The sequence below is a fragment of the Erigeron canadensis genome, chromosome 3, assembly GCF_010389155.1.
Source record: "Erigeron canadensis isolate Cc75 chromosome 3, C_canadensis_v1, whole genome shotgun sequence".
Classification (NCBI taxonomy): Eukaryota; Viridiplantae; Streptophyta; class Magnoliopsida; order Asterales; family Asteraceae; genus Erigeron; species Erigeron canadensis.
Genome location: NC_057763.1, coordinates 21867744 through 21881594, shown reverse-complemented (window position 1 = coordinate 21881594; position 13851 = coordinate 21867744). Strand labels below are relative to the sequence as shown.

The 13851-nt window shown below is 38.9% G+C and overlaps 1 protein-coding gene across 1 annotated transcript; it reads right to left on the bottom strand.

The window, feature by feature from the left end:
* Positions 1 to 9727: 9727 nt before the first annotated feature.
* Positions 9728 to 13671, bottom strand: LOC122591688 (wall-associated receptor kinase 2-like). The gene is made up of 3 exons (XM_043763938.1): positions 12810 to 13671; positions 12573 to 12725; positions 9728 to 10830 (listed from the first exon to the last, which is right to left on the bottom strand). Exons 1-3 carry the CDS (start codon positions 13669 to 13671, stop codon positions 9728 to 9730), a joined length of 2118 nt encoding a protein of 705 aa, XP_043619873.1.
* Positions 13672 to 13851: the final 180 nt, after the last annotated feature.

The window sequence follows — 13851 nt, the reverse complement described above, 5'->3', positions numbered from 1 at the left end:
TGTAATAAAATTGGTTTGCTTTTCGAATCTTGTTAGTTAATTATTGAAGTAACATTTTATCTAATTAGTTACCTACAGTAGTGATGAAGGTAGCCTTAAATTTCAAGAGTAGTGGTATTGGATAAACCAAAAGTTTTGAATTCAGGATGCTGAGGTAATCCACTAGAAACTCTATTTATTCTTGTAAGTTTCACATGTACGTGCTTTTGGCATTGCATAAAAAGATGAGATAATTTGAACTATAGTTACTCGATGAATAAAACCAGGTCATGATCTTAGCTTTGCATCCGTTGGACCAGGCCATTGTTGGTTCATGCCCCAAATAAAAGCATCAATATATGGGATACATATGTATATATGTACACGTTTTCAGAAAAAGGAATCAAAAGCTGTACTCTTTCTATTTTAAACAATAAAAACATCAGGCTATATATGAAAATTTTTTCGAAACGGACTTATTTCAAGGGTGTTTTGTCAAACAAGTTTTGGAAAAAAAAAATTTATCAAACAAGTCAAACCAGTATTTGAAATACCGGATTCAAACTTCCCAGTCAAATCCGGTATTTGAAATACCGGATTCAAAATACCCGGTCAAATCCGGTATTTGAAATACCGGTTTCAAAAAGGGAAGTTTGAATCCGGTATTTCAAATACCGGACTCGAAAGATGATGTGACAGAGCAGACAGAGCAGACCAGCAGACAGAGCAGACAGAGAGAGACAGAGTGAATAGTGGTACGGTAGTACAGTGGTCAAATGCACGTTTCTCGAAACCGGTATTTGAAAAACCGGTTTCGATGAAACCCTAATACGTGTCATGTCGTGGTGAAACCCTAATATGCTAGGTTAACTTAATTAGATTTTTGTTGTATATATATAGTATGTGATGGCTTCTTCAGATAACATTAACAAACATTTTCAGATAACATTTCAAACACTTTAAAAAAAAAACAAACATTTTCAGATAACATTTCAAACACTTTCAAAACAAATGCCTTCTTCTTCATCATTCAAACCCATTGTAGTTCAGTTAGTATGGGATGATCAAGTATCATTCATAAATGGAATCCTTCAAAATACAGATCCATCGAAAAGAAGAAGTTTTCCCATTTTCCACATGATGACTTATTCACAAATCTGTGATATAATTTACAGTTGTTTTGGTGTTTCAAAACAACAGTTCAAACTGCAATTATATTTGTGGTATGAATTTAAGGGTGTTCCTTTTAGGAACTTAATTACGGATGATAATACTTTGGCAATGATTTATCATCTCGGTGAAGCGCAATTTGAAGTGATGTTCGAGCCTACTTTTACAAACCAGTTGTTAAGCTTGAATCAAAGCCAATGTTATTTCCAAGGAAGTAACGAACCAGAAGATAACGAAGATGATGCAGGCAATGACAATGACGATGATGAAGACAATGACGATGATGAAGACAATGACGATGAAGACGATGAACATGTTCAAGATCATGAAATTGACCCAATGGTTGGTGGATCAAGCGACGAGGCACCTTATATAAGTGATGATACCATCGACGTATATAGCGTTGATGGGGATGTATCTGGAGATGAAGAAGAAGAAGGGGCTCATGCACAAGGTCCTTTGGAGCATGAAGAACTTGTTAATCTTGAAGATGATAATGAAGATCGTCTAATGCCATTCAATGAAGTTCAAGAAGATGTGAAATTTTGGTCGCCGGATAGAAATGTGATAGAAAAAGGAATGTTTTTTCAGAGCAAGGCGGAGCTTATACACGCTGTTAGGCTTTGGAACATAAGAGAAAACAGGGAACTTATTGTTATGAATACAAGGCCAACGTTTTGGAAAGCACAGTGCATGACCAGGGGGAAGAATTATCGTGGTGTTTTGGACCGGGTCCCGTGTAGGTGGCTTGTAGCTGGATCTAACAAAAACAGATTAGGATTGTTTCAGATCACAAAGTGGGTGGAGAGTCACAATTGTTATGGAGAAGTGATATCTAATAACAATCGTTGTATGACAGCAAGTATGATTGCTTCTGAAATTTTGTCACAAGTGCGGGAGGATTTAACTTTAAAAGTTAGACAGATCCAGGCCCAAGTAAAAACAATGTTCAATGTTGATGTGAGCTACGCCAAGGCGTGGAATGTAAGAAGGTTGGCAATTGAAAGGTTGTATGGCACTTGGCCGAGTAACTTTGATGCACTGCCCAAGTATGTTGCTGAATTACAACGTGCTAACCCAGACACTGTTGTGGAATGGCTCCATTCTCCAACCAGTTCAAGCCATATACATACATTCAAGTATGTATTTTGGGCATTTGGACCGGCAATTAGGGCATTCCAACGTTGTATTCCGGTGATCTTTGTCGATGGCACTCATTTGAAAGGCAGCTACAAAGGTAAGTTGCTAACTGTAGTGACAAAGAACGCCAATGGACAACTATTGCCGGTCGCTTATGGCTTGGTTGATGAAGAGTCTAATGAAAGTTGGGGATGGTTTCTAAATCTCTTTGAAGAGCATGTCGGGTCGCAGAGGCAAGGAGATTTGTGTATCATTTCAGACCGTCACCAAGGCATTCTTAATGCAGTGAGCCAAATTGATGGGTGGCATCATCGGTATTGTTTGAGGCACATTTGTAGCAACGTCAACTCGCACTTCAAGAACAGGAGAATCAAGAATCTGGCTTGGGTTATCGGTTCCACCTCCCAATCATCCAAGTATACTTGGGCGATAAACACAATCAAAGGTGAAGATGATGTTGTTTGGCCGTATTTGAGGAACATTGGTTTGGACAAGTGGACTCTAAGGCACGACTCGGCGCTTCGTCGTTGGGGTAACTTAACGACAAACATTGCCGAGTGCCAAAACATTATCCTTGGTAAGGCTCGAATGTTACCTATTAGAGCTTTAATTGAGAGCACTTTTACTTGGACAAGAGACCATTTTGTCAGCCAATACCGGAAGGCAGGTAGCTGGAACCCACCACTAGCTCGCAAAATGTGGCAGGTTTATCAGATGCGTGAACGAGCGTCAACAAGCCATAGAGTGGAAGTGTTTGATGAACGAACAGGTAATTACACGGTCAGAACAAACCAAAGAAATGCAGAAGGCGAGTACACATACAATGTTGTCATGGGGGAGAATAGGAAAAAATGCTCTTGTAGAGCTTGGCAGCATCAAAGGTTTCCATGTTCTCATGCCATTGCTGTTTGCGGGTATAGACAAGAGAGAGCTGCTAATCTTCCAAGTAAAAGGTACACAACTAGGACATGGATAAATCAGTATAATGCTGCACTTTCTCCCCTTCGAGAGGTGAATTACTGGGCGCCGGTAGATTGGCAGATTCAGAGAGACCCTGAAAAACTGGTCACCCAAAGGGGTAGGAGACGCACCAGACGGTATTGGAATGAGATGGATGAGAGTTCTACGAGTAGATCTTCAACGTCAAGACAACAAGCTAGATGTGGTATTTGCGGTCAATTGGGCCATAACAGGAAGACATGCCCTGAAATTTGAATATGTCATGCCATGTAATTTCAACCTCAATTAAAATGTTTTGATGGTTTGTTTTACCTGAAATTAAAATTTCTCTTTGTATTGATGAATTTAAAATTTAGGTTTGTTTTTTCCTGAATTCCTAATCTGTTTTTACTTGGTTATCTGTTTTTAATTGGTTCCAACATGAAATAAAAACACATTTTATTGATAACGTTAACAATACATTAACAACACATTTTAATTGGTTATCTGTTTTGAGTAAAATACAAAGTAAACATAACAATACATTATAAAAAATATTAAAAAATATATACATACGTAAAAATTGAAAAAAAATTATTTAATTGGGATATAAGCCAAAATCTTATAACCATCATTAAAAACTATGTTTGTTTTTACGTCATCCTTGTATTTTATGTTCATTTATTTTGAAGCCGGTTTTTGAAATACCGGTTTCGAACTTAGTACCCATTACCCCTATTCACGATCATATCAACCTGACAGAAACCTGCAGTATCCGGTTTTTGAAAAACCGGATTCAAAAAGCAACATTGATTAAGCCTGTTGTCTTCAGGTGATGTGACAGGTCTGTTGACTGGCTACAGTGGTCGCGTGCATCAATTTCGAAACCGGTATTCCAAATCCCGGTTCTAAATATAGTATATATATATATAACTCGGGTGTTTAAGCATTTGTAACATATATATCCGACATCTAAAAACCCATAACGATTTGTAAGTTATGGCTTCCTCATCGTCATCTGACCCATCATCACCTCCTACGGTAACATTTCATGCATTGAAAGCGCAATGTAAAGAAGATATAAGCGACGGGTATGAACTTTACTTGAAAATTAATGACTGTAAGCTGCTTATGGAACAAAGGAAGCTCGAACATAAGAAGAAAATAAAAGAAATAAGCAAAAAGGGCATCAGAATGATTATAAGTGAAGAAATGCATAAGGATTATCTTGAGACGGCATTACCAAGTATCGACGAAATAACATCTGAACTTGAGAAAATGTTAAAGTTGGTTAACAAAAAAATCGACTTGGCGACAATTTACAAATTGGAAGCTGAAGACGGTTTCAGTTAAAAAGTTTATGTAGTATTTCAAATATGTATTATGTTTATTTAAGTTTACGTATTCCATTTATCTTTTATTTCAAATATGTATTATGTTTATTTAAGTTTACGGTTTCAGTTAAAGGTGCTTTTTTTTTAATAATTCAATTAAACAATATTATTAAAAAAATATATTTATTTATAAAATATACAGATAGTTATTAACACAAACCTAACAAAGAATTACAAGAAAATATAATTTATCTATGCCCCCCAGTTCCACATCCCGGTGGATTGCCACGTTCTCGGTTACTTCTTCTTGGTTCGAACACGTCTTCCTCTTCTTCTCCTTCATCATTTGCCAGATTTGTAGCTGGCAGTTGAGAAGAACCAATATAAGGAGAGAAGTCTTGCATTGGATAAGGAGAAATGTTTCGAGCCGGTGGACCAGATCCGTAGTAAAAATCAGGATTAAAATGATGTGGAGGGAGATCAAACAGATTAGTTGGTCCTGCATTTTGGGTATAATAACTCGGGGTTTGAAAGCTACCCATGAAGAAATTACCAGGGAACATTTGATGGGTTGCTGAAGTCGAGGCTCCAGCCTGTGGGTTACCCGGTTGGTAACTTTGAAACCCTGAATTGGGTGTCGGCCTAAACACAGTTTGGGTATTAAAACTGGAAGCACCACCTACCCAATTAGAAGGACCAGCACTTGAAGGAGCTTGATAACTTTGGGAGGGAGGCATTTCAAATGGTTGTGGCTCAGGAAACTGCCAATTTTGAGACGAATAATTCATTCGTTCTTCCTGTTGAGTCAACGAAAATGTCTCCCTCGTTATTGTTCTAAAATCCCCAAACAAGTGACTTATCTACGGATTTGCTTCTTGTTGTTGACGAGCTCGCTTGTCAACCTGTACCAAACTGTCTTACTGCGCACATTTAAATATTAGTAACAAATAAATATTTAATAATAGTAAGGTTTATTTAACAAAAAAACACTTACATAAAACTGTTGGGTAACGCCCCATTGAGGGTACTGGCCTGGAGGCTGTTGCTGACCGGGCTTACCGACTGTTAAGACGGTACGCTCCAAATACCACTGCATATACCCCGGTGCACAGGTGGCCCCTCGGTCTCCCTGGTGGATCCGCTGCGCCCGGTTGTTCCACTGGTCGATATAGTCGGCATGTACTTCACAGTAATCAACCCTCGCTTTTCGCATTTTGATGAGGGTCTTATGCTGTGCTGGGGCCACCAAAGCATCATTATCAGGAATGGCTTGTATCAAGCCGAACTGTCTAGCAACTCTATCTGCTAGATGGAACTCCACTTCCTCCCAACAAATCAAGGGGCGCATGTATCTCCATATGCTTCGCCCAGTCTTACAACTCGCGGGGAGTATGTTGATGAAGTTGTTATACGGAGTCCATTCGAACTGCATTAATTAAAAAGTATTCAAAGATATTAACATATTATAACTTAGAGATTAATAAGTAAATATAACTTAAAACGTATTAAAACATATTAATTATTACCTGGTCAGGTGTTAGCGCATTGAAAAAAGAACGAAACGAAATTATACAGTGTTCCGGTGTATCACGATTTGAGTGGTCTCCACACCACTTGTTTGCTAAACAGCTTCCGTATTCATACACCTCTTCTTCTTCTCCGTCATCCGGTTTGAATGGCGTGACTCGTGGGGCAATGCGTGGAAATCTTTCCCACGCCCAGTACTGCAACAACAACAAGGGTCCATCAATGCCTTGTCTAGTAGGCCAAGTCCCCTTAGACAAATTCCTATACAAACAACAAAGGGTCGCTGAACCCCAGCTCCTTCGACCCACTATGCTCAGGTCTCCCAGAAACGGCAAATAGTTAAGACTAACATCATAGCTGTTAGAATCAGGAAAAAGCTGCGAACCAATAAGAGCTAGAATAACTCGTCTAGCCATTTGTTGGCAACACTCGTCATCATTCGGGTCCCAATGTTCAAAAGTAATTGTACCCGCCAACCGATTAAACTTCATCCGACCTTTGCGCAAGTCGTCATCTTCCGGGTAAATACCCAGATACTCCTGACACAAATTCTTCCAATACTCAACATTTCGGGTCTCTGTAACCCACTTACCACACACCGGTGGTTCCTGTATGGGTAAACCCCATATCACCTGCACATCTTGCAAGGTGACAGTCGCTTCACCGATAAGAAAGTGAAACGTGTTGGTTTCAGGACGCCATCGCTCAGCCAACGCGATGATCAAAGAATGATCAAGTTGGCATGTATATGACAGGAAGAGTTCATAAAACCCAGCACTCCTGATATAACGTACAACCTCGTCGGCCACACCATCTTGCATTAGTCTGTTAAGCCCTCCATCACCTCTTCTGCAACGGGCTCTTCTGTGAGGGCACGGTCATGCGAGATGTTGTATGACCGGTGTTCATCTGCAGCTTGTAGCCACAACAACTCTGGGTTTCTGGGAACACAGCTAACATTGATAGAGGCCATTTTTTGTTTATGAAAATACTGTTTTGATTAATTGTTTGTTGCTTGTTGCTTGTTTATGAAAAATATATGTTTGTGCGTGATCATCTATGAGGAAAATATGCATGTATATATACAATACATAGACTGCTACGTTGCATGGGTTTTTTTTGTCTAAACTTGAAACCGGTTTTGGAATTACCGGATTCATAGTCATCTCGTACTGTTCCTACTGCCATCTTTCTGCACCTCTGAACCAAGGTTACATCACATCAACCAGGGTATCACCAGGCATCGACACGTGTTAGGGTTTGGTTGAATCCGGCATTTCAAAAACCGGACTCAAAACACTGTCTCTGCACGTCTGTCTGTATGTCTGTCGCGCCACTGTACCACCTTCCACCTCTGTACCACCACTGTCCCCTCACTCTGTCTCTCTTGTCACATCACGTTTGAGTCTGGTATTTGAAATACCGGATTCAATATTCCTTTTTGAAACCGGTATTTCAAATACCGGATTTGACCGGGTATTTTGAATCCGGTATTTCAAATACCGGATTTGACCGGGAAGTTTTAATCCGGTATTTCAAATACCGGTTTGACTTGTTTGATAAATTTTTTTTTTCCAAAACTTGTTTGACAAAACACCCTTGAAATAAGTCCGTTTCGAAAAAATTTTCGGCCATATATAGGCTACTAATATATAAGGTGGGAATACGGAAAAGTAAAACTACCATACTAGTAGGGGTAAAAGATAACACATGCTTCCAATAATGTATATACAATGCCAAAAGAATCGGTCTAACTTATTCTCATGTACCCTTGGGTGAATTGATCGGTCTAACACATGATTTCCTTTCGTACTAACTTAGTTTTGCATCTTTGGACCACAAGGTTGTTGGTTCAACATACACATATATGTATAAACTAGTTTAGTACTGATCACGATCACGCATTGCAGCGGCGACAATTTACATCGCATAAGATGTCATGACGACGATAATTTACAACGTGATATACCTGATTTAATTTATGATAGTTAGAAATTTTGTTGTTGATTTTAATTAGGCCAAGTACAAGTATTAAGTTACCATCCATTAAATCTAAATTTTTTGTTAAGTTACCATATTAAGCAGCATGGTTGGATCAGTGGTAAACACCCTTGCCTTTGTAGACAGAGGTCATGGGTTCGATCCTCATCCCATGCAAAGGTTGGAGGGCCTTTTCTACCAATAAGGTAGAAACTGGAAGCAGCCTCTCTACTTAGGTAGAGGTAAGGTCTGCCTACGTCTTAACCTCCCACATACACCGTCGAGGTATTGGGGCTTAAAACCCGCGGAAGGCGGTACTGAGCAGTTACTTACTTACTTTTTTACTATTTCCGTGGGTCCAGTTAAAAAATAGTAAACTGTTTTCTTTTCAATCTGAAGAGGAACATGTCATCTTCAAAGTTTAAATAATAACTTGTAGAGTAATTTAGTTGCAAGAATGAAGAATTATATATGCCTTTCCTGAATCAATGTAAGGGGAAAATGTTTTTAAAAAAATATGTTATATGTATGTGGACTAAATAGATGGCCCATGTACGGATAAATTTGGTTCTAATTAAATTGACAATATACAAAACCTTAAATGTAAAAGAACAATAGCAAGACTGGGTGAATTCTAAAGATCAGAGTTCAATCATTGATATGTTAATTAATAATCAACCGATATTAGTATATTACCTTCCCTGTTAGTGTAACATAAGTGACATTTTCATAATCCATATAGTTGGAACTATTTAATATATAAGTTATTGAACTGGAATTTCAAATATCAGAATTATTTGACCAATCTGAAATGTTTTAAAATACTGTGAGAAACAAGAAGGAAGAAGAGGAGACCAATTCCACACAGAGCTGTAAGAAATTAGAACAGCGGCGATGTTACATGCTGCTTGCATTAGTTTTACAAGAAAAGGCGCAGCTCAAGTTACTCTTTTCGATCTGTTTATAACATATATAGTAATACTTGTCCACCAAATGTCGCTCATGCTTCAGAAAGGCCTTAACATTTTGTGTAGCTAGATAGCAATTCTAACTGACTAAAACTATGAGATATATTGGGTTGCATCCAACAGACCATATCCTGTCCTGCCGCGTAACAAATAAATTGACTATAGTTGCTTATTTGGCCTAAACTTATAGTCGTCTATTGCTTTGCTTCCATATACCTCGCGTCTTGAGGGCCAATACAAGAAAAACTACAAATAAATCTTTTTTTTAGTCAAAGTCTACACAGCTGTGGTAGAGTTAATGCTTGTTCGTTAACCATTGGATCGGGGAGATTTTTAATAAATCGTATGTTGAAGGCACATAGATGTAAAAGCTGATTGGAGAGACCTTGCAAATTGGAGGCTTTTACATGAGATACAACTTGTTAAGTTGAAGGTGCTATTTATAACTGATTTCGTGATGTTTTTCATTTCGGTTATTGCTTGACGATTGTTGTGCTGATTACGAAATGTTTGAGCTTTACAGGTTCAGGTTTTTGTTTCTTCATTACATAGAGTTTGTTTTTACAACAAAAAGTCTAAGTAAGCTAATAGCCTAACAACGATACATAACTTCCTCTAATATTATGTACACATTACATTTGGAAAAGGTTAAGATATATTGTAATCATTGTTCAAGATTAATTAACTTGATCAGTCAAACAAAATAAGCTGGTTAGAGTCTAAGTCAGTGATCTTATTGGAGATGATAGAAGTCTTTAGGTAAGATTGACTTAGCTCCGTGAGTTCCGCCTTCACTTCTTTCATACTAGGCCTTTTTTTGCCTTCAAGCTCCACACATTGTTCTGCAAGACTAGCAAGTTTCTCGATATGCTTGTTGAGCCCATCTTTCTTCACTTCATAGTCAAGTATATCAATCAAGCAACCCCTTACTAACGAAGAAACGAAATATGTGGCCAAACCCAAGTCACTCTCAGTTCCGTCGTGTGAGAAAACTTTTCTGCCCGTTAGGAGCTCCACAAGAAGCATCCCAAAACTATACACATCACTCTTCTCCGTCAACATTCCTGAACGGAAGTACTCAGGATCTATGTACCCGAGTGTCCCGTGCACCAATGTTTGTAAATGAGTCTGATCAACAGGAATGAACCTTGATATGCCAAAATCAGACACTTTAGCAGTGTAGTCATCGGTCAAAAGTATGTTTGAAGATTTAATATCTCTATGAACGATTTGTGTGGTTGAGTGTATAAAAGAAAGGGCTTCTGCAGTCTCCGTGGCTATCTTCAAGCGCCTTTCAAATGTCAATGAAGGAATATAGTCATATTCGTGTAGGTGTTGGAAGACTGTTTTGTTAGTTATGAACTCATAAACTAGAAGGGGAGTTTGCGTTTCAAGACAACAACCCAGGAGTTTCACAACATTTGGGTGGCTAATTTCTGATAACATGATCACCTCATTTATAAATTGCTCAATCTGGCTATGGTCAATAGACTTAGATTTCTTGATGGCAATCATTGTTTTGTCAGCTAATGTACCTTTATAAACAGTCCCATTGCCTCCTTGACCAATAATATTTGTTTTGCGGAAGTTATTGGTTGCTTTTTCCAGAACGCTTGCTGTAAAAATCTTGGCCATTTTGGATGTTTTTTTCGATTCAAAGAGTACTTTCTGTAGTATCAAGCCACCATTCATCTTGAAAAACTTTTCCCTACTATTCATAATATGCCTTTGTTTGAGTGCCCCATATAAGATAAGTGTCAACAAAAAGGATGCCGCAATGCCCATGCTAACCCCTGTTAAAAGATGATACTAAATAATCTGAGTCTAACAGTAAGTAGCAACGCCCTTATCAGGCCTTTTGTAATTACAAGTTTTCGAGTACTGACATACTAATATTAGTTTTAACCAATGGGGTGAAACCCCAATGCATGTGGCCACATGAGCCCATAGATGAAGTTGTATGTCACAGGTTCGAAACTTGCCAAATGCAAGTGGAGATTGTGAGTCATCGGAGTTCTATGCGATGTGCGCTATAGGTACCAAAACGGTACATGGGACCATGGAGTTCCCACCCAGTTACTTTTTTTTTACTAATATAAGTTATATATATATATATATATATATAGGGTAGAGATCCTGAAAGAATGTGTCTTAAGGAGAGAAGAGAGAGAAGGTCCTATAGGCCAATTAGAACGCGACATGTGTTAAAATGAAAAAAAATGTGCGGAGGCATTTTGGTAAATAAATCAAACTTTTTTGAAGCTTGGTCAGCCTGGGTTCTGGGTCAACTTGGTAGGTCAGCTTCAGCTTGGTCAGTCTGGGTTCTGGGTCAACTTGGTAGGTCAGCTTCAGCTTGGGTTCTGGGTTAGCTTGGTTGGTCAGCTTGGTCTGGGTTAGCTTGGGTTCTAATCAGCTTTGTTGGTCAGCATGATCAGTTTGGTCAGCTTGGGGTCAGGTTGAGTCAGGTTCGGTTAGATTGGGGTTGGGTCAGCTTGGGGTCAGGTTGGGTCAGCTTGGGGTTGGGTTGGGTCAGTTTCGGGTCTGGGTCAGGTTGGGTCAGCTTGGTTAGCTTGGGTTGGGTCAGCTTGACACAATCTACACAAATGTAGATTACGGGTTTTTGGTCAGCTTGGGGTCAGGTTGGGTCAGCTTGGGGTCTGGTTCAGGTTGGGTTAGTTTGGGTTGGGTCATCTTGACACAATCTATACAAATGTAGATTAATCTACACAAATGTAGATTATGGGTTTTGGTCAGGTTGGGGTTGGGTTGGGTCAGCTTGGTTAGCTTGAGTTGGGTCAGCTTGACACAATCTACACAAATGTAGATTATGGGTTTTGGGTCAGCTTAGGGATGGGTTGGGTCAGCTTGGGGTCTGGGTCAGGTTGGGTCAGGTTGGGGTCTAAGTCAGCTTGGGTTAGCTTGGGTTGAGTCAGCTTGACACAAAACTACACATAATCTACACAAATGTAGATCCCAAGCTGACCCAGATTCCAGGCTAACCAAGCTGACCCATAACCCAGGCTGACCCAACCAAGCTGATCATAACCGAAGCTGACCCAGAACCAGGCTGACAAAAGTTTGATTTATTTACAAAAATGCCACCGCGTTTTTTTTTAAATCCACATGTCACGTTCTTATTGGTTCATAAGACCTTCTCTCCCTTCTCTCCTTAAGACACCTTCTTATCTGATCTCTCTCCTATATATATATATATATATATATAGGGATTAGTTTCTTGGAATGTAATGATCTTTGACCAAATGTCTATAGTAGGAAATAACTAAAGTTGTGTGTATTGTATGTAAGCAACTCAAAAAAATGTTTATTGTATGTAAGAAAACATACGTGGCAACCATCTACAGTTGCCACTTGTCAGATTTTAATTGGTTGAAATAAAATTCTTACATACAATAAACATTTTTTCGAGTTGCTTACATACAATACACACAACTTTAGTTATTTTCTACTATAGACATTTGTTTAAAGTTTCTTATATTCCCGGAAACTAATCCCATATATATATATATTTACTCACCGGCAAAGATAGATACCCCAGAATAAGTGCAACCTTTCCCATTCATTCGACCATCACCATGCTGACCCCATAAGCATGAACAGGTGTAGCTTCCATTTGTGTTAGTACACCCATATAAGCAATCATCCTGATGTTCTTCGCACTCGTTAATGTCTAATTAAAGACACATCACAAGAATGTATCAGTAATCTAGCAAAGATATTAAATAATGGCGTAAAAGAACATATATAGTGTTACCTTGACATCCATTCGGAAGAATATATGGGTTTCCCCGGTACCCTGGATCACATTTACAACGATACCCTTCGTAGTTTTGATCGCATTCAGTTATAGTGTCGACACATGAAGTATGTTCTGCGCATAAATAACTGGTACGGTTCGTTTGAGCTGCTTCACAACCTGTGTTCCCCACCGACCATTTTAAAAGCACAGGGAAAGCCTGTTTCTGATGCATATTATAGAGGTCAGTTGTGTGAAACGTGTAATGACCTTTCCAAACAAGAAACCCGTATGTGCAATTATTAAAACCCCACTTGCCGACAGTCTTCTTCGTGTTACTCTGTGTACGGATCTTAAAACTACTCATCTTATAAGGAACCGGAACCTGGCTGCAACCCATGCCTAAACATGAACCATTGGTTACCATATGGCAACCAGTATTTGATGAACTTCCAGCCGTTATGTAGCCATCACCATAAGCAACCTTCATGTTGGCGCTAGCATCACACCCAACCGTGGTCAAAACGTTCTGTGTGCTTCCGAGTGGGAATCTTGACAACTTTATTATTGGTTCCGAGGTAGTAGTTTCAGAACCATGCTCGTTGTAACAACGACTGGATATTGGTAATAAGCCACGCATATCACCATCAAGTAATATCTTTACCACTTTGATGCTCGTGTTGAAGACTCTTAAATTTGTACAGTTTACGAAATATGATTTGCTCAAGTAGCAGCCTTCTCTCGTCCCAAAGGGATACGGAATAATGACATTATGACATTTTTTCCGGCAGTGAGGCAGAGACTGGGCTGCTATCGTTCTTGAATATTGTATAACGACCAATATTGTCAAATTTAGAAGCAGTTTAAGAAGCATCCCCATTGTACATGGAATACTAGTACACTGTTACTATACGTACCTTGTCATTTAAACCTTTTCTAGCCGGCTTTTGGAATATAATTGTTCACAAGCTATCAAGTTATTCGTTGTGTTTTCACCTTGGAATGTGCAATAACAAAAATGAATTTGGCTTAATATGCATATTGTTATTGTTGTTGTGCG

Coding starts and splice junctions, on each gene's coding strand:
- LOC122591688 (XM_043763938.1), bottom strand. CDS start 13,671: ATGGGGATGCTTCTTAAACTGCTTCTAAATTTGACAATATTGGTCGTT. Junction 12,726..12,809: donor TCTTCCGAATGGATGTCAAG/GTAACACTATAT, acceptor GTCTTTAATTAG/ACATTAACGAGTGCGAAGAA. Junction 10,831..12,572: donor TGGGGTATCTATCTTTGCCG/GTGAGTAAATAT, acceptor ATCTTTTAACAG/GGGTTAGCATGGGCATTGCG.